The sequence below is a fragment of the Penicillium samsonianum genome, assembly GCF_028829775.1.
Source record: "Penicillium samsonianum strain IBT 33392 chromosome Unknown utg000003l_segment0_segment0, whole genome shotgun sequence".
NCBI lineage: Eukaryota > Fungi > Ascomycota > Eurotiomycetes > Eurotiales > Aspergillaceae > Penicillium > Penicillium samsonianum.
The window spans coordinates 7,100,972-7,119,857 of NW_026643261.1; the positions used below are offsets into that span (position 1 = coordinate 7,100,972).

Here is an 18,886-nt window from a genome sequence, read left to right on the forward strand (position 1 = left end):
TGAAGTGAATGTTGATGAATAGTTAGAAAGTTGGAGTCAATATTTCAATGCCTGAGGCCTCAGGCGAGTGAAGAAGGTGCAGTGGGTACTGCTGTGCACAGCGACCATTAAAGACTTTGGTCCTATTGGCCTTTAGTCTTTTTTGGTGACTTCTTAGATATCTCTTTAGATAACTGCTTAGATGTCTTTCTAGATATCTTTTTTAGATGTCTTCTTAGATGGCTTTCAGATTCCTCTTTAGGATAAATGTAACCTATAAAACAGGATGAAAGCATAACCCCTATAAAACGGCTCCTTAATATATAATGTTTATCAGACTAGAAGTACTTATTAAATTAATTTTACTGATACGTTTGAAGATCCGTAGATGGCCATTATTTTGCTGGCAATAAAAGCCAATAACTACAAGTCCCTGGGTTCACTATGCACTGCGATAAAAGGGGAACGCTAAACCCATTTGGGTATGCAAGATGCTGAGCCGAGTTGACAACCCCACACCTGAACATTCCAAGGCTGAACCTCATTCGCATCTCATCTGCATGTGAATAAATTAATGGAAAAGATTGTGCAGAAAGAGGTTGCACAACCTTTAGTTCGCTACACAGGCCTCGGTCTCACACCCCATGGGGATTGGTGCAGATCATTGGACCCTATGTTTATAAGTCCGCCCCTATTTCCCCAAATTTGAATCGGTTTCGCGCTAGCTATTACACTTTCACAATGAGATACATACTCTTTTCTCTGAGCGCGTTGGTGTTCTACGCTATATTCTATTTTGCCTCTATCAATGGCCTCGATGCGCTGGCCCGGAAATCCATTGAATCCGGCAAGCTCCCGACCATTGATGCGCCTTTGCGTACAGTCTACACGGGAATCGAGGCAGTCGACCACATACTGACTCTTTTGACCACATTTTTCTACCCGACACTCGATGGCCATAACCCCGGTCTGCTGCTTCATGGTGTTGGCTTCAGTGGTACATTCGGCGCAACCTGGACTCTGATCGTCTTGGAATCTTGGAGAAAGGGCAATGCTGGGACAATAGCTGCTTAGTATGTCATACCCACTCACCAGCATCTTGATATTAGATGAAACTGACTGGTCGATCTAGCCCGACGATATTTGGCCTTATGGCTCAAGTATTCACTTTTGCCTTTGGGATCCCATTGACATGTGGTCTTCAGCTGGGCAGCTCGATCACTGCGCGCCGCCCTCATGCAGATAATATTCGCATCCCGCGAGCAGTTCTCGCGGTTCTACCGTTGGTCTTTGTCATCGGATACATGGTCCCGACCGCGGCGATGACATTGCCCGCTCCCTCTGTGATTTCCGTGGACCTAAAACAGATCGCCATTGCCATCTGGCACCCCTGGCCCGCGTACGTGTCAATTCTGACCACGGTCTCCTACTTTACTCTGTCTCCTTTCTTCTCGAACAATCACCGGGCATCCATGTCTAGCTTGCGCTGGGTCTACGCATTTGCGTTTGCCAATGCATCTCTGTCGCACATTGTGTCATGGGTCGTCTCTCTGGCAACCGTTGTAGTGCCGGTTCTGTTTGAAGACCGTTTCCTGGACTCCCTTCACCCGGCCAATGTTTTCTCGGTTCCTCTTCCTTGGTCGGGGCTGACAGTTGATAACGTCGGTGACGGTGTCCATGTCTTCCTCCGATGGGACTATATGATTGGTTCCGCGGGTGTTTTGATTTGGGCGATCTCACTGTACACTGTTGCTCACAAGCAACTCCTCAACACTGTCTCTTGGCCCAGTCTCCTAGTCAAGATCGCTCTGTTGACGGTTCTGGCTGGCCCCGCAGGTGCTGCAGTGGAGTTGATCTGGGAGAGAGATGAGCTGGTGTTTACCGAGACCGGTGGCAGTAAGCAGCAGGTTTCGAAGGCCAAGAAGTCCACCTGACTGAACATTTGTTGAACAATGATGAAATAACTGTTTTGGACTATCAACATTGAAGAAATATTTGCGAATTTGTACAGTGAAGTTGGGTATATCTGGACGGGGTCTTCGTTTAATACACGTCCGAAATTAGGTCCACTGATGTTCAATTTGTGCAAAGAAAGAGTTCATACATTCATACATCACAGGGATACAGACCGCTTATTGTCTCTCATAATTTCATAAATCGCTTCGACGTAAGCCTTGACGTTTTCGTTGCCCAATATTCCTGCTCCCATTTTGTTCATGGCATAAGCAATAGTCATGCGGCGATCGACATCCATGACCACCATAGATCCACCCCAACCTCCCCAGAAGCAAATGTTTCCTTCGGGGATAAAGGTGATAACCTCCGGCACAGGTAGGGCAACTCCAAGTCCGAATCTAAAGTTCATGAATAACACCAGATCGATACCGCTAATCCGTTCCTGGATCATCTGGTCGATAGTCTTTAGTCCAACATACTGCTTCCCATCGACAGTCCCTTTCAAGGACACCATTGAACCAATCCGAGCGAGCGCGCGCGCATTTGTAAACCCATTCACGGCACCAATCTCAGTACCTCTGAACCCGGGGGTCTGGGCATCCTCAGGCTTCAATGTAATGTTGCCATAAGCTCTACCCACAACGCTTTTCGGGTCGACCTCTGGCAGAGACGTAGGAGCAGCAGGAATGATATCCGCCGTACGCGGCCAGTCCTTTTCAGCCACACCGAGACTAAAGTCCGCGCCCAAAGGACCCGCGATCTCATCGGCAATGAACTGCTTCAATGACTTGCCGCTAATGCGTCGCACCAGCTCACCGATCAAATGGCCATGGTTTATCAGCTGGTAGCCGGTCGACTCCCCAGCCTTGAACCAGGGAGCCTGCTCAGCGAGCAACTCAGTCGAAGCTTTAGTATCGTATATGGTATCCATTGGGATCCGCTGGTCCCAGTGGGGCAGACCAGAGGAGTGGCTGAGGAGGTGCCACACCTTTGTGTCTTCCTTACCGTTGGCTGCAAACTCCGGCCAGTACTTTGACACTTTCTCTTCGACATCTAGCAGGCCGCGATCAACGAGGATCAGCGCGGCCAGGGCAGTGACTACCTTGCTAGATGAGAAGACCACGATCAGGGTGTCTTTTTCCCATGAGCGGGACTTGGCGGCATCTGCATAACCGCCCCAGATATCGAGGACATTCTTTCCATCGACATTAACGCAGATTGAAGCACCGACTTCTTCTCCTGATGCCAGTTTTTCCTGGAGAAGGTCACGCACGCGGTTGAATGCGGGGTCGCAGGAACCATGTGGGGCAGCCATTGCAGAAACTGTCGCTTTGGTTCTTGGCTTATCGTGAATGGAGATAGATATTTTGAAGCTTTGAAGCTTTCTCGTGAGTTTCGACGATTGAAAACAACCAATATAGCAGTGAGGGGTTTCCACAACTTAGGTAGAACTAGCCCCTGCGCTTTATAAGCGTTTTTTGTGATCCCCAGAGCATCTTAGTGCTTATTGTGGGGACATCCCACCTTGAGTCAGATTGACTCGCAACCCAATAAGCTACCCCCGCTCAACATGTACGCTACGGGTGGATTACCAAAATCTCTTTGCCGAGGTACAAACCGGGAGGGATAAACCCTGCGGCAAGGGGGGTTCTACGCGCACCCTCTCAAATATATATCACCACTTTCAACTTATATATCCACATCACCAATGGATTAAATATACTAATGATAATGGATACAGAATGGGACAATTAACAAATGTAAATTAATATTCTAGTATAATAGCTATTTGCGTTTCGCAGAGCAAGCAATCTTCTAGGTGCAAATAGAATTTAGCTGTCAATTATAAGTGATCAAGTACACTCTATGCAGTGCAGATACAACGATTTGAAAAGCTCACTCAGCATTATTTTTACCCATATATATCAATTGGGGATAGGAGTTTGTTATTTAACCTTTAGCATCCATCAATTGGCTAAATAGGGCTCATATCGGGTCAATCTGGAGGCCACATTTTAAGATATAGCCCATGCTCTCAAACCACTCTTGAGAAATATGCGAAAGGCAGACATTTGCGCTATCTTGCCAGAAGATAATTTCGAGTGTGTCGATATAGGAGTCCAAGGTATATCCGGCTCTTTTCACCAGACCCATCCCGCTCCATAACGACCAACTTTGAACGGTCACCAATAGGTCACTCAACGTACCGTATTTCCTCTGCCAGGCCAGGCTTTTCTATGCTGCCGCTGCGTTTATGAGGGCGCTTAGGATCAGACTCACCGGGTAAAATTCAACTCTGGCAGTAGAAGCATAAGTGCACGAGTTTCTACAAGGGCCTGACCGCATGGGAGACCTAAGGCTAACCAACAGGATTTCTTTTGGCACTTCATTTACATCAAGTAGGTAAATGATACTCCTTTGCCCGTAAATAGTGAAGTAGTAGTTGGGCGGTTTTGGCCCCCAGAGGGAGTTTCCGCTTTGGTTAGTGCATAACAATGTGGTATATCTTTAGTCCAGTCGATCACCCAAACGCTATCCTCTAAACGGATCATGGAGGAGTGATCTCGTAGCCATTTATAGATTTCTGCACCGGAATAGATTCTATTTTATCTAGTGGAGATCATACCTACCCCTGACGATGCTTGAAGCCCTTGAGTGTATTCTAAAATGGAATGGGGCCTTAATGATGCACTGTACTTCTTTGGAATCAAATGTCTCGCGTACTTGACTGGTCTAGCTAAATACAGGCAGTCGGATGATATTATTAAGCCCCTCTGGTAACATTGGGGCTGACATGATGACTAGTTGGTCGGGACCCTAGAATGGAACTATACGATGCAAAAATGAGACCTTACCATAATTTGTAACTCCAACCTTAGAAGACCACTCACTATTTTGCTTTATAACTTGGAAGAATGAGCTCTCCGAGAATTCCTCCAAAGTAATGAGGTGTAAATGTAGTGTGTCTTTTCCAATATTGATAAAAGCGCCCGTTTACTTTTTACCCGTTCTGGTTAGTGGGGTGACTACAATGATAGTACTGCAAAATTACTGCCCAGGTAGTCTACCTTTCACCCATTCTGGTCAGTGGTGTCAGGTTGAACACCCTTAGGGATATCAATGTCAAGATGAAAATTATAGTATATAAAGGACATCCTTAGCATGCCAATATAAGTTTATCATTCATCTCTTGTATCTCATCAACCTTCGTCCTTCTAATTGATCTTCACTTCAAAATGCAACTCCTAGAAATTAGCGTTTTGGCTCAATTTGCCATCTCGGCGAGCGCTCTTGCTGTCTCAGAGTCCCCGATCAGCCTAATCAAGGCTCGCGCTACCCCGGTTGCTTCTACCACGGCATATTTGCCTGAACCCTCGCCTTCCCCTATTGGATATCATTCATGCTCCGGGTACTGGACGTGGTCGCCAAGTGAATGGGCGAACTTGTGGAAGGGTGACGCCGCTCCCTTGGGCACCTGTGTTGATAACAACCCTAACAATAGTGATGGTACGGACATTGTAAGTTTTAATGTTGCTGAAAGGGCGTTCTGGCACTCCTATCCACGACTAATCCAGAAAATAGCATGTCAGCAAGGGCTGTATTGTGATTAATGATTCACCACGCTGCCAGAGCTCGGATGAACCCTACAGTAAGTCGTATCATTGTCCTTCATTGGGGTGTCAGGCTAACCGGTCTAGACGTGTCGGATGATGATACTACGCGTCACGTTAGCTCCGCTGTCATCTATGCCAAGTTTGACGGTGACAATTCTCGTCCCGAAGTGACTCCTGGTTGCAAGCTCCAGCCGACGTGGCCTGGCGCCTGGACTGATCTGGAATTCACCGATAACTGTCTCACGGATCCCACTGGAGTGTGGAGTGAGTGTTGTACGGACGACACGGTCAATACTGAGTCTGTCATCAACCCATATTTCCACGGGCTTAGCGTCGGGGCTTTCTGAGACAACGGGTTGACATGTGTATCGATCCTCCAGGATTGAGGTCTATTTACTCCGTAGGTGGAATTCATTTAATTCTGCCACTCATTTAGTGTATGTATTTATGTGCGCATTGTCCTTCCGAGGTAGTCGCGTGACCTTATTTGTTTGCGCGAATATGAGTTTCTTTGATAGTCAATGTAGTCGCATTTGATCTCTCCCTTTCTTCCTTCGTCCTCTTAATATGTTTTTGTGGGGGTGGGGGAGGGGGTTGGCCCCCTAATATATCAAGCCCTGACATGGCTGTATTTGATCAGCATTTGGTCTTTTTTGGGACTCACATCAATCCCCTAGTATGTGTGGTATTAAAACAATATGTTCATTCCATGGCATGTACAACACCTCTGAAAGACACTAGGTGTGAATAGTAAGTCAATAAATACATAGAAAGAAGTATACAAAATGAACACATCCGCTATAATGCCATGCAAATAAGAAAAATCACAACTATACCGCAACTCCCCTACTTCATCCTCCAATATTTACTCTGACTTCATTGGCGCAGCGGTAGGCGAATGACCTTTCTCAAGAGCCACCCGTTCCTCCGACGCGGAAGAAAAAGACACAACCTCACCAGAAGCAACCCGTTGCTCCGCATACTCCTCATCGGGTTTCCAGAAGTCCTTCTTTCCATGAGCAGCACGGTTAACCCAGGGTGGAAGGAAACCGCCCTTGACCTTCCAAGACCAAGGATCAGACTCATCCTTGTTAGGCGGGACAATACGACCACCAGTGATCTTCTCAAGACACCAGGCAAAGCCGTTGAGGGTGATGTAGCTAGTAATACCAGCGATCAGACCGTAGGCAATACTGTATGTGAATGGCATGATAGCGATGGTGAGGAACGCGGGGATCGCATCACCGTAGTATCGCCAGTTGATATCGGCGGCAGACTTGGCCATCATCGCACCGACGATCACGAGCGTGCAACCCGTGGCCCAGGGTGGAATGGAAGCGAAAATCGGGGCGAAGAAGACCGCGATGAAGAACGCAATACCAGTGACGCATGATGTCAGTCCTGTTTTTCCGCCTTCGGAAATTCCGGCGCCGGACTCGACGAATGCTGTGACAGGGGGACTGCCGAGGAGAGATCCGATCGAGATGGAAATCGCGTCAACCATGTAGGCCATGGCGCTGCCTTCGAAATCCTGGGTCTCCTCGTTGATTGCGCCGGCAAATCGGGCCATAGAGTACATTGTGCCTGTGGTATCCAGAATATCGACATACTGCGGAAATATTAGTTTTGAACCCTGTATAGAACCCTGGAAATCGTGTGACATACCAAAAATGTGATGAAAGCCAGTCCAAACTCGCCGCCCTTGCCAGCCAGGTTCCAATCCTGAGCGAGTAGAGTATGCTGGATAGGATGGAAAGTGACAACTTGCTTGAAGAAATCAAACTTGCTGGTTCCAAGCTCGGTGTAGGGGAAGTAAGTGACAGGCGTAGTGCGAGGCCAAGAGATGATAGAAACCAACAAGATACCGAGAATGATAGCACCCTTGATACGGTACATCATAAGCAAAGCCGTCAGAATACCGCCACAGAAGATACCAATCCACATGGTGGGGCTGCGCATCTTATCGCTGGGGTTGCACATGCCGTCCTCGTTGAACGAGGTACATCCAGCCAACTCAATGGGGGTGTCAGTGGCACCCTGAACCAATCCAATACCAGCACTGTAGGTCAAACCAATCAATGCGAGGTAAAGACCAATGCCGACACCAGTTGCGAGCTTGATAGACTTTGGCAGCGCACGCGCCAGCCACTGCCGCATACCGATCAACGTCAAGCCCAAGAATACCCATCCTTCAACGAAGACAGCTGTGAGAGCAGTTGAGTACGAGACCATGCCGCTACCACGGACTCCGACAACAGTGTAGGCAAAGTAAGCGTTCAGTCCCATTCCAGGTGCGAGCGCGATAGGCAGGTTGGCGAAGAAACCCATGCAGAAAGTTGAGAGGGCGGCGATAGCGGCGGTGGCGGTGACGATATCGCGGTTGATTTCTTGCGTGCACATAGCGTACTCAGCATTTGTTGCGCAGAAATCTTTCATGTCTTCCTCGGGGCAGACGCAGGTTCCACCGGTCAGAGAGGTAATGTTGCTGTTGACGGAGATGATGTATGCCATGGCGAAAAAGGTGGCGAGGCCGGCGCGGATTTCAGTGAAGAAGTAGCTACCCTTCCTCTCTAGAGGCTGAGACAGGGTTTAGTCTCACATTCAGTATTGACGGTGCGATCACACGTCACATAGAATGTAGAATCACTTACATGGCCGGAGCCCTCCAGACGAAACCATTTCCCCACGGGACTGCGGGCAACCCGCAAGTTGGTGTCGTGGACCCAAGTACCGAAACCCATTGCGAGAGAGTATCACGGTCGTGTGCAGTGGATACAGCGAATTCCGGAGACGCTGTCGTCGTTGAGACGCAGTATTTAAAGATGTTCCTGCAGTGGAAGTAGGTGTAGAATATTTGAAGAAATGGGCAAATCTCAACCTGGTCTCTCGGCCAACCACATCTTGCTGATAAGAAGTAAAAAAAAAAAAAATTCGCCTCCAATTACAGCTATCTCCGGGCTCTATGGGCGCTTGGCCGCTTGGTGGGGTCTCGTTTCACCCGTAAGATGCCGCGGCCACGCCCTCATTGGCTGTAAGTTTGCCGACAGGATTTTATCTATGTTCGTCCATGGATGAAGACTCGGCAAGCCGGTGATAGGAAAATGGAGGATATTATTTTGAGTCACTCCAAATGAAAAGGGTCGAAAACAACCTTGGAATGTTCAAAACAAGAGCCATATGCTCCTGAGGTTTCAAAATGTTGCACATCAACATCCCTGCAATGCCAAGACTCCGGTGCGCTCAGCCCTCGTGAGCTCTATCTTATCAATTGTGTGTGTCGTGTTGGGACCTCGGGAATGTGCAGGGGTTCTCGATAACGGAGCAACCCGATGACATAAGAATAATAACCTGTATCGCGTCAAAATATATCCAGTCTCATGGCTCTGGGGTATCTGGGGCGGCCATATCCGATCGTGGACCATCAACGAATCTCACCCGCAGATATCGGATTTGCTCGGTCTGACATGAATTAAGCCTTACTTCGTCCATGATAGTGCTTACACCACTTGGTGCGGAGTAGTACTTGGTAGCATGCGCGTGCTCTGCCCGGAGAAAGAAGGGGCTGGATCAGCCTAAAGTCACTGAGGCGCTATGCCACGTGATGTGCGACGGGAACTGCGGACATCAAGAATAACCACGAGGCACTAGAAAGTCAATTCTTCTAGTCATCTCGAGTTGGTTTCTTGGATACATGCAGAGTCTAAACGATGCACATCACAGACAGATTTACCTTGCGTTGTATTCACGCGTTGTATTCACCGCTCTTTGCTGTAGTATAGGGCACGTGTCGGAAGAGTAATCATGACTGAAGTCATTTCAACAAGGTTTAATTCGACCAGTCTCCTCTTAGCTGGACATATCGCGGCATCTTTTCCATCTATCGATTATGCGCCGCTTTGAGAGAATACACGACGTTGTCGAGCCCATTGAGGAATACCGCGTGGGAGGCTATCATCCAGTGCACTTGGGCGACATCTTCCACGAGCGGTATCAGATCATTGCAAATGGGGCTACCGCTCGTTTGCCTCGTAAGATACCTAAGGTCGGTTTACAGCCATTTCTTTGCGAAGTCAACATAATGCGGCTTTCCGATCTTACATTGTGCCCCCTAGGCTACAGAAAGACGTCACCTTGAAAATCATCAAAGCAGACGCCTCAAAGACTAGCACAGAGCTCTCTATCCTACTTCAACTATCAAAGCTGGAAACATCTCAACCGGGGAAAGATCAAATCATCAGTGCTTTGGAGTTTCTCCACGTGCAAGACTTCGTTCATACTGGTAAGATGTCGACAGCAATCACTAACTGTAAATGGTACTGATATCGTCTACATATTTGTAACCGGCCAATATACTATGCTCTGTGGAGTGTGACTCGATAGATGATATGCTTATGCCTCCGTAATACAGCCCTGTCCATTGGCTCCCTGGAGTTAAGACTGATAAAAGTGCTCCTGAGTACCTGATGGTGTCTCAACGTCCTTATGGTCTGCTGGACGAAGCCGACGTTTCAACACTGATAGTTAAGATTGGTGATTTAGGTGGAGGTATGGCATCCTTTCTCAGGTGTAAAAGCTGCAATGCTAAGACCCTCAATAGCTGTCCTCAATGGGGGCAATTCTTCTGTTCCCGTCACTCCCATGGCCTTGAGGGCGCCCGAGCTCGTTGAGAAACTTCCTTGGGATTTCAAAATTTATGTTTGGTCTCTAGGCTGCTTGTTATCTCCTTACTCTCCACTGTCTGGTTTGTTATTCCCAACTGACGTGTATCAAGTTATTCCAATTTGCCACAAATGAACCACTCTTTGCCCTTTGGGGTGCACATTCGATGAGTTGAATGGAAGTTTGAAATCTCTCATACTCAACTTCGTGGAGGGTGGAAGGGATAAGTTCACTGTTTATTTAGGTGAGAGACTGCCGCCTGACTTCGTTGCAGACAACTTGGAGAAATTGTCGAGTTTCCTTTGGTCAATGCTACAACACAACCCGCAAGATCGAATCACTATGACCAACCTTTTATTTCATCCATTTTTGATTGAATGAGCCACGGAGAGAAAGTCCAGTAATTTAAAGTTACAACTTTGAAAAGTCTATGGATTTGAGTATTAGTAACACATATATATATATGAAACGCAAAACACAAATGTCACCCCTAAACAGAGTGGTCACCTTTCTCCGTATTTGCTGCACGAGCAGGCTCGAAGGTCGGAGCAAATTTGGACTTCTTGCGTAACGCAGGCCCCCATTTGATGAATGCCAAGGGAATCGGGATCATTATGAGCGCGAGACACCCAAGAAGTGTGCCGGCCCACTGCACACCCAAGTTGACAAACATCTGCTTCGAGAACAGCGGGAATGAAGCTCCAACCGCTGATCGAATAATGGTATTGGCAGCAAACACAGATGCGGCACTGGTATCAAGGTTAGTATATCGTTCCACGGTAAAACGGAAATCAAGAGGCTTACAATGTCAAATACGAGTCAATCAAGTAATTGAAACATTGCAGGAAAATCACATAGATGCCGAATCCAGTCACGATTCCGCTGGCGGTGGGGGCTATCCAATGGATTGAATTTGTCCATCCAGTCCAGCCAAACCAGAAGAGCCCGACACAGAAGCAAACACCTCCAAGGATAGCGGGTGGAAGTCTCCATTCCGGAATCGGAATGTTATTGTTGGCGGCTAACTTTTTGGTATATGCCCTCTGATCGAAAAGGATATAGCCGCCAGCTAGGAACTCGCCAATAATTAATCCGATAAATGGAAGACCTCCAACACCAAGGTTCATTCCATGGATTCCTTGGAAAACAACAGGGTAGGCACTGAGAAGCGCGTACATCAGGCCATATACAAAACTCATCCAGAGAGATATCTGATGGAAAGTTAGCATGGATCAGCTCGAGATGTTCAGGCAGGACTTACGAGGAAAACAATTGGCTCCGTGAAAAGCATACGGAATGGCCGACTGAAATTATTTGTGATCAACTCGCCCCAATCAAGCTCGATCTCTTCTTGTCTGGCGCGGATTCCCCAATTGTGTGTCTGCCGTCGCAGGAGGGCCGCTTTTTCCACAAGGACAGCGGGTGCATAGGTCTCTTTTAAGAAAAGAAGACAAAGGCCAGTAGCCAGCCAACCCATGATGGACGAGATATACATGGTCCACCTCCATCCCAGATAAGACATGGTGATGAAGCCACCCGTGAACGGAGACGCGAAAGGCCCCACGAATACAGCCATGGCGAACATAGCGATAGCCACGCCCCGGGTCTGGTTATTCCAGATATCGGCAAAAACCGCGGGAACAATAGCGATCGGACTAGCAGAGAAAAATCCGGAAAAGAATCGTGTCAACATCAAGGTCTGGACATCCTTGCTGGTTGCTGCCGCAATGGAGAAAATAGAGAACCCGAACATGCCAATACAAATTGGCCATCTTCTGCCAATGAGCTCACTTGCCGGTGCCCATACCGTCGGCCCCGAAGCAAATCCTAGAACATACAGGGTCACACCGAGGATAGCGACTTCCGTGCTGATGTGAAAGTGAACACTGATTTGTCCGACAGCGGAGGAGAAGATGGCGCTAGCGAAAGACGAAACGAAGGTTGTATATGATAGGGTCACTGATATACCGATTTTGCGCCGGAGTGGCCAATTCTGGGGGTGCAGAGGATCGTTCGCATCGTTGAATTCGACGATATATTGTTCCGGGTCTGGGAGAGCTGGGGGATGAGGTTTGCCAGCTCCGAGGGGGAGCCACTTGTCGCGCGGTGTGATTCCTGCGACGGAGCCTACGGTTGAGCGATGTTGGAGTCGATAGGTGTTGATTCGCTCTAGCTCGACTTCGGTGATATTGGTTGGACGGCGATTGATGTTCTGTGAGCTCGTGGACCCGATTTCCGACGGACGGCGATCGGGCCTTGTTATGGCGGTACTGAGGTCATCATCATTGCTTCCACTGGTACTAGTATCGTGTGGGCTCTGAGACATGCTGATGAACGATATAATATGCAATGCACTGGATTTTTCAGATTGATTTTATCTAGGGAATAAAAACAATATATACAGCAAGTTCCAGAGCTGAGAATTCGGAATATTTGGTTCTCATGGATCGGACGGCCATTTTCATCACCTTGATGGTAACCCACGGCGTCATCGAGTGTTGCTTTCCCCGGTTGATCCGTTCAAATTGCTACGGCAGGCCATAGAGCCAGTGCCGCTGTGGACTGCCGTGACCTCCCAATAGGGTAATACGTCCCGGTTCCCGGTCGCAAACCATGGTTTCGTCCGTGGAGACAATGTGAAGTTTATTTGACAGTTATGAACTACAATCTAGATTTTATATCCCAATATTATGCATTGTAAAACTACACAACTACGCGGAATCGGCTGTGAAAGTAGTTGAACTAGCTCAACAGTCCCTGCCCGGGGAAGCGCCCGCAGCGTCCCTGCGGTTAGTACGGAGTATGCGGTATGGTGGCAACGAGAAGTCGACCATAAAACTGCCGATTACTAGATCTGGTCATTCAAATATTTTTGGGCTATTTTTCGCCATTGCTAGCCGAGCTTCAAACCTGTATCAATCAATCTGCGGATATCTTAGAAGGGATTGGAGTAAGATTGAATGAAGCCTTACATACCAACAGCATACAGCATAGAATGAAAGGGGGTATCCCAACGAATTATGCAGGTTATCAATACTCAACGCAGGCACAAAGATGGTGATGTGGTTTCTTTCTAAATTGTCATGGCGGGTATTTTCTACTGCATACTCCGTACCCCAGGTTTTATTAAAAGTGTCTCAACGCTTGATTATAATAGAGCATTGTCGGAGATTGGAAACATGCTTATCTACCGAGGAAGGAACAATATGTTCCAAATATGGGCTCAAAAAAGAAATAAGAATAATAAGAGAACGTGAGGCAACACAAGGTAAGATGAGACTGGGTTGTAGATGATCATTGCCACGAGGGTTAGAGCGGGTGCGAAGGTAGCCTCGGTCTCTTTTTCAAGTCCCTAGCTAGTTTGGCCTGGTCGAAGCCCATCTACACTTGGGACTGCACTTGAAGAAATTCTATGGATCAAGATTGATTTGAGTGCGAATATCAGTCAACATACGGAGTAAAACTTTCGTTATAAATAAAAAGTTCGGTTGAATAGACGCATAGTGTGTGACCTCCATCCAGCCTCTCGACGGACACATCAAGTTCACCCATGTCTAGTGCCCTGCAGGATACCCGAAACAGATAATTTACCCCTCGCCAAGACCCGGGTAACTGTAGTGTGACAAAGGCTGAATGAATTAATATACTGGGGCAAGGGGGGGGCCCTGGTTTTAGGGAGCTGATCAGTGGGCTCATACCCAATCAACTGCATTGTAAGCGCCGAACTAGCACTAGTAAATGGCAATGATGGGCAAATGGCATGCTTAGCCTCGCACGCGCCTTGGAGGATTCCCTGGAGCCCAATTGCGAACCATGCAATGCTTTGCGTCATGTCCACCCACGAAGGTCCAGATCTTCAGGGCCCACTTTATAAATAACGGTTATTTCTCCTGCAGGAAGATGGGCTCAGTGCCTAGTGAGTGCCGCTTAAATCAAGAAGATCCCCGCCATGTCGTTTTTACAAAAACTGTGGATGAGGAAACCCCACGAGATGAGGCAATCGAAGCTCACCCCTTACGGGGCCGTACCAGTCGAGGAAAATCACTCGGATCGAAGGCCATCATCAGAATTCCAATATTATACAACAATCGAGCTCCCTGACGTCGATGAGCGGAAGCCCCAACCACAGCCCATCAAGCTTTCTCAGTTGGATAGAATTTCCCGTCTACTATGGGATTTGGTTCTTGCTATTATAGCCTCACTCTTCACCGTGTTCGGTATATGGGTTTCTTGTATCGATGGGAAACCGGCGGGCCCAGACTCCATAGGCTCTAAACTATTTGAAGTCTCTCAATATGTTAGTTATCCCGATCCTACAACCTTCCTCATCAATATCGTCAAATCTAGCTGACAGCGAATTTCCTCTTAAAGGCGCCCACGATATTTCCAGCCCTTTTCGCCGCCATTGCTGGTAGCAGCATCAAAAGTATTGCATCATGGCGCATCCAGACCACTGGAGGAGCCACCATCGGGCTAGTAGAGCAATGTCTCGGCAGCCAGACTATCACAGGAGCCATTCTCACCCAGATTAGACTGCGCGCTATGAACTTCGTCGCCGTCTTTACCGTCCTGTTGTGGTGCCTGTCTCCGTTGGGCAGTCAGGCATCCCTCCGGGTAATTTCCATCGTCTCGAGTTACCCAGGTAACCCGGTCGAGTTGACCACTTTGAACACATTCACCCCGTACCAGTATGGCTACAACCAAGGGGTAACGGAGGCCATAACATCAGTCGCTAACCCCATGGCTGCTTCCCTATCTGCGGCCTCGCTACTTGCTACCCGCAACCAAGATCTCTGGGGCAACATCCGGTTTCCTGTGATCGAGAATCTCGAGAAAAATAGTACAGGTTGGATGGATATACCCCGAAACAACAACTTGACGTACGCATCTCTTGTCGGTGTACCGGTGATTGGCTTGCCCAGCTCCGGTAACACATCATTTACCCTCCCAGGCTCGTATTTATCAATCACCTGTCCTGTCTTCGACACAATGCATACTTTGAATTTCACCAATTTCAATGCTCTATCCCCAGCACGACAGGGTTTAACAAGATTACCCAAACCTCTCGGTTAAGGTGATGTACTCGCTGGCCCTGTCAGTGTAGCGCGCGTGCGGCCCAGAACATCTAAGGGCATCACAGACCTGTTATTGCCGCGCACTTCCATCGGCTTGAGCCGATAGTCCCCTTAAGAAGCACAGATGCTCCATCTCCCGGCAATGGCGACGATTGTAGCTGGACGAGCGCATGGGGTGGATACCAGTTCAAGATCGCCATCTCGGAGCCATGTTCGAACTCACTCAATGCATCAATGGAGAGGACTCGGAATGCGCGCAAGATGATATGGGAATCATGGGAGCGTGGTTACGCAGACGATGAAAAGCATCGATCCCCGATCACGCGAGCCATATGCGACATCACCACGACCTATGTCGATGCCAACGTGACATGCGAGAGCTTAGACGGGAGTCAGTCTACAAACACTTGCAACATGTCCTCCGCTCGCCGGTCGGTGGATGAATCACATTTCCACAAAAACTGGACTATCTTCGATGTCAATTTTCCGGGAGATGCCAAGCTACCCATACGCTATAACCAGGGACTCTTGTATATCCTCACTACCATGTTTCCCACCATCGAGCAAAACGGTGGTCTGCAGCCCTTGATTGGATATTTTATTGACCCATATCACGCCGTCGGAAACCTTTTTGGCGAGAACCTTATGTCGCCACAGACCACCACACCGGAAGTTTTTGGAACACGTCTATCGCAGCTCTTCAATTCCGTGCTCTACCTAGGAATCAGCCCCTCGGCATTCACGGGCTCTGTCAACATGACGGAAATCACACGGAAAGGAAGCTCAATCAAGGACACCCCCGTCAAATTGACTGCCAGAAATACGCATTTACAAAATATTGTCAGGTGTAACCGTCCCTGGCTCGTCATCCTCATTATTTCCTCGGTGGTTATCTTCTGCTTTGCACTAGTGGGTGCCTATCTCCACATCATAACAATCGCCCCGGATCTTCTAGGATCGATCTCCGTTGCCCTGTTGCAAAATAAGATTGAAGGGATCGTCGGATCTTCTACATGGTCTTCGGATGAATGGTCGAAGAATATGCGAGACATAAAATTATGGCTTGGAGATGTTCAGCCTGAAGCTGACGTTGGGCGTCTTGCCTTGACGACCGCGGCACAAGATGTTCCTCCTGGTTCGATAAAGGGAAGACTGTATCAGTGAGATAAATAGTGGATGTATAGGCTGTACTGATCGAGAATGACATTCCTCAGGGGCCATTAATGTGTGCCGAGCTTGGCTTGTGTATGAGACATTGTTTGAAAGATTTTATATTTTCTTTTTCTATATACCAGAGCAATAATGAATAAGATTTTCTATGACATATCACTAAACGCTACAAATGTATCTAATATAGCTAAGACTGCGGCTGCCTTTCCTTTGGTCTATCCTCCAAGCTACAACACCAATAACCCCGGGGGGGAGGGGGGTTTACCTAAAAAGGCATTGAAAAGGGCATTGAAAAAGGCTACTAAAAAGACTATCCAAAAGACTCTCAAAATACTCTCAAAAGACTACTCAAAAGACTACTTGAAAAAACTACTAAAAAGACTACTAAAAAGACTACTAAAAAGACTACTAAAAAGACTACTAAAAAGACTACTAAAAAGACTACTAAAAAGGTGTTAGATGATCCCATCTCCCATGGATGCCTGTCTCTACAGGCCTTGCTTGCTTGCAGACTGAGCGCTTGTCTGCCAGATTCAGGGTATAAATACCCTCCTCTTCATAGATTGAATACACAGAGATTCTTCTTCCTCTTTCTCCTCTTCGCTAGTAGCCACAACAAAATGGCTACAAACACAAACACAACAACAACCACAGCTTATCCCGTTTGCCCCGCAAATTGCAGGGACCCTGATGCCTGGAAAGGCTAACTTGTCGGTGGAATCTGTGGCCTGGTTGCGCTGGCCTTGATCATAGGGGCTGTGGAATGCCGATCCCACTATAGCCAGCTAGGCCGAAGGCAATGAAGGAGAGTACTCCTCGGCCGGCGAAGCCCGTGACCTCGAGCTCTAGGAGAGGCAGAAGAAGAAGAAGCCCTCCCCCCTCGCCTGACGATCCTATGCCTCCAGCAAGAATGCCGCGGAAGATGCCGCCGACGCCAGGCAGGCCGAAAGCGATCGTGGAGAGTCCTTCGGGACCGGCGAAGCCCGCGAGCTAAAGCTAAGGCATGGAGGCGAACAATCTCATATCCAACAATGACTTTTTGATGGACGTGCTTCTATATTGATCAATTGTGAGTACCTTAATAGGTGGGTAGCTTGTGATATCTTTCAGACCGGCATCGTATATGCCATGGAATAAGCAGATTGTCCATACTGGACATTTTCGTGTAGCTATTTATCTATTTGGAGATTATACACACATCAATTAATATCAGTAATTTCATACAACGCGCTGATATATAAACATCAAGCCACAAAGAAGAAAAAGACCCCCCAACTCGCTCGCTACCAAAAGAACTAGATCAAACACACAAACACACCTCAACACAGCCAACAAGTTCAGCTAACAGAAATCATCATATCCACGCATGAGACGTTAGAACCGATTAAAATTCCTCTTGGCGCTATTCCCATCCATCTCACTGATTGGGCTGCTGCCCAGCTCGGCACTCCCTTCATCACCAACCAACTCAACAACCTGAGATCCAGGGGGAGGTCTGAATGGGCGTGCAACTGAGTCTGATGCCTTCTCCGCAACCGCCGTAGTACCGCTCACTGATGATCCAGTAGCATCCGCCTCATGGGGCCCGTACCCACCATGCTCGTTAGCAACCACGGCATTCTTTTTATTCTTCTTTCTCATGAAGACAACAACGAAAGCGACAATGATGGCGACTGCAGCTATGACGCCAACCACAATGCCTGCAATAGCACCGCCGGAGAGTGATGGGCTAGAGGAGGAGCCACTGTTAGAATTGCCTGCAGAGGCTGTGGTGGACTCGGTGGGGGTTGCAGTTGCGGATGCGGACGTCGAAGATACAGATGAAGATGTAGATGTGGATGATGTCGTTACCGATGTAGAGGTCGATGTCGAAGCGACCGTAGAGGTCTGGTGTTTGGCATCAATGTCCCGTTCAAACAGGACATCGAAAGCTTCAAAGGGTTCACTGGCATTCTTCCTCCATATTGCGCACCCGTATCCCGCCCTGGAAATGCAATTGGTGTCACGGTATATCGAGACACATAGACCGGATCCCTCAGGATCCCAGGTAAAGAGCTTTTCTTTACCAATGGGAGATTTTGTGCAGTTCTGTGCCTCTTGGCCACGGGCAATTTCAGTAGCATCCGTTGCGTTTGTAAAGCGGAAGGTCCATGCGTTCACCAGGGGAAGTAGCAAAAGTGCGTATAGTGGTAGCATCATGGCGGCGTGGATCTTTTGAAAAGTAAATCCAAGCAAAAAGAATCAGAAAATCGTTCGGATTAGACTTTGAGCTCTTGAACGTGCGGGAGGGGGAACATGTCAGTAATATACAGGGCGCAGGGACGCTGATCGCTTGTTGAAATTGAAGAGAATAAACCTCGTATTGAAATGAGCCTCGTCCGTGGTGGGGTCCCTTCTAGCCTATGCTTGGAGCCAGTCAAAGCCCCCGGTTTT

The 18,886-nt window shown here is 48.0% G+C and overlaps 7 protein-coding genes across 7 annotated transcripts, besides 3 other annotated features; 3 read left to right on the plus strand and 4 right to left on the minus strand.

The window, feature by feature from the left end:
* Positions 1–720: 720 nt before the first annotated feature.
* N7471_006386 (uncharacterized protein) lies at positions 721–1,913 on the plus strand (the record flags this gene model as incomplete). The annotated part of the gene is made up of 2 exons (XM_057279105.1): positions 721–1,052; positions 1,112–1,913. The coding sequence occupies 2 exons, from the start codon at positions 721–723 to the stop codon at positions 1,911–1,913; spliced, it is 1,134 nt and encodes a 377-aa protein (XP_057138715.1).
* Positions 1,914–2,092: 179 nt separating this feature from the next.
* Positions 2,093–3,250, minus strand: N7471_006387 (serine hydrolase domain-containing protein; the record flags this gene model as incomplete). The annotated part of the gene is made up of 1 exon (XM_057279106.1): positions 2,093–3,250. The coding sequence occupies one exon, from the start codon at positions 3,248–3,250 to the stop codon at positions 2,093–2,095; it is 1,158 nt and encodes a 385-aa protein (XP_057138716.1).
* Positions 3,251–5,171: 1,921 nt separating this feature from the next.
* N7471_006388 (uncharacterized protein) lies at positions 5,172–5,896 on the plus strand (the record flags this gene model as incomplete). Its single annotated transcript, XM_057279107.1, has 3 exons — positions 5,172–5,453; positions 5,518–5,584; positions 5,634–5,896. 3 exons carry the CDS (start codon positions 5,172–5,174, stop codon positions 5,894–5,896), a joined length of 612 nt encoding a protein of 203 aa, XP_057138717.1.
* Positions 5,897–6,414: 518 nt separating this feature from the next.
* Positions 6,415–8,290, minus strand: N7471_006389 (NCS2 family permease; the record flags this gene model as incomplete). The annotated part of the gene is made up of 3 exons (XM_057279108.1): positions 6,415–7,158; positions 7,215–8,126; positions 8,201–8,290. The coding sequence occupies 3 exons, from the start codon at positions 8,288–8,290 to the stop codon at positions 6,415–6,417; spliced, it is 1,746 nt and encodes a 581-aa protein (XP_057138718.1).
* A 1,145-nt stretch (positions 8,291–9,435) lies between these two features.
* Positions 9,436–10,589, plus strand: N7471_006390 (uncharacterized protein; the record flags this gene model as incomplete). The annotated part of the gene is made up of 5 exons (XM_057279109.1): positions 9,436–9,577; positions 9,604–9,828; positions 9,981–10,094; positions 10,147–10,319; positions 10,380–10,589. The coding sequence occupies 5 exons, from the start codon at positions 9,436–9,438 to the stop codon at positions 10,587–10,589; spliced, it is 864 nt and encodes a 287-aa protein (XP_057138719.1).
* Positions 10,590–10,698: 109 nt separating this feature from the next.
* On the minus strand, positions 10,699–12,534 carry N7471_006391 (MFS transporter; the record flags this gene model as incomplete). The annotated part of the gene is made up of 3 exons (XM_057279110.1): positions 10,699–10,957; positions 11,013–11,419; positions 11,470–12,534. 3 exons carry the CDS (start codon positions 12,532–12,534, stop codon positions 10,699–10,701), a joined length of 1,731 nt encoding a protein of 576 aa, XP_057138720.1.
* A 1,623-nt stretch (positions 12,535–14,157) lies between these two features.
* Positions 14,158–14,505: a sequence feature (Protein overlapping with rRNA (N7471_006392, KAJ6139906.1) was converted to a misc_feature.).
* A 74-nt stretch (positions 14,506–14,579) lies between these two features.
* Positions 14,580–15,249: a sequence feature (Protein overlapping with rRNA (N7471_006392, KAJ6139906.1) was converted to a misc_feature.).
* Positions 15,250–15,389: 140 nt separating this feature from the next.
* Positions 15,390–16,447: a sequence feature (Protein overlapping with rRNA (N7471_006392, KAJ6139906.1) was converted to a misc_feature.).
* Positions 16,448–17,827: 1,380 nt separating this feature from the next.
* N7471_006393 (uncharacterized protein) lies at positions 17,828–18,652 on the minus strand (the record flags this gene model as incomplete). Its single annotated transcript, XM_057279112.1, has 1 exon — positions 17,828–18,652. The coding sequence occupies one exon, from the start codon at positions 18,650–18,652 to the stop codon at positions 17,828–17,830; it is 825 nt and encodes a 274-aa protein (XP_057138722.1).
* Between the last annotated feature and the right edge of the window lie 234 nt (positions 18,653–18,886).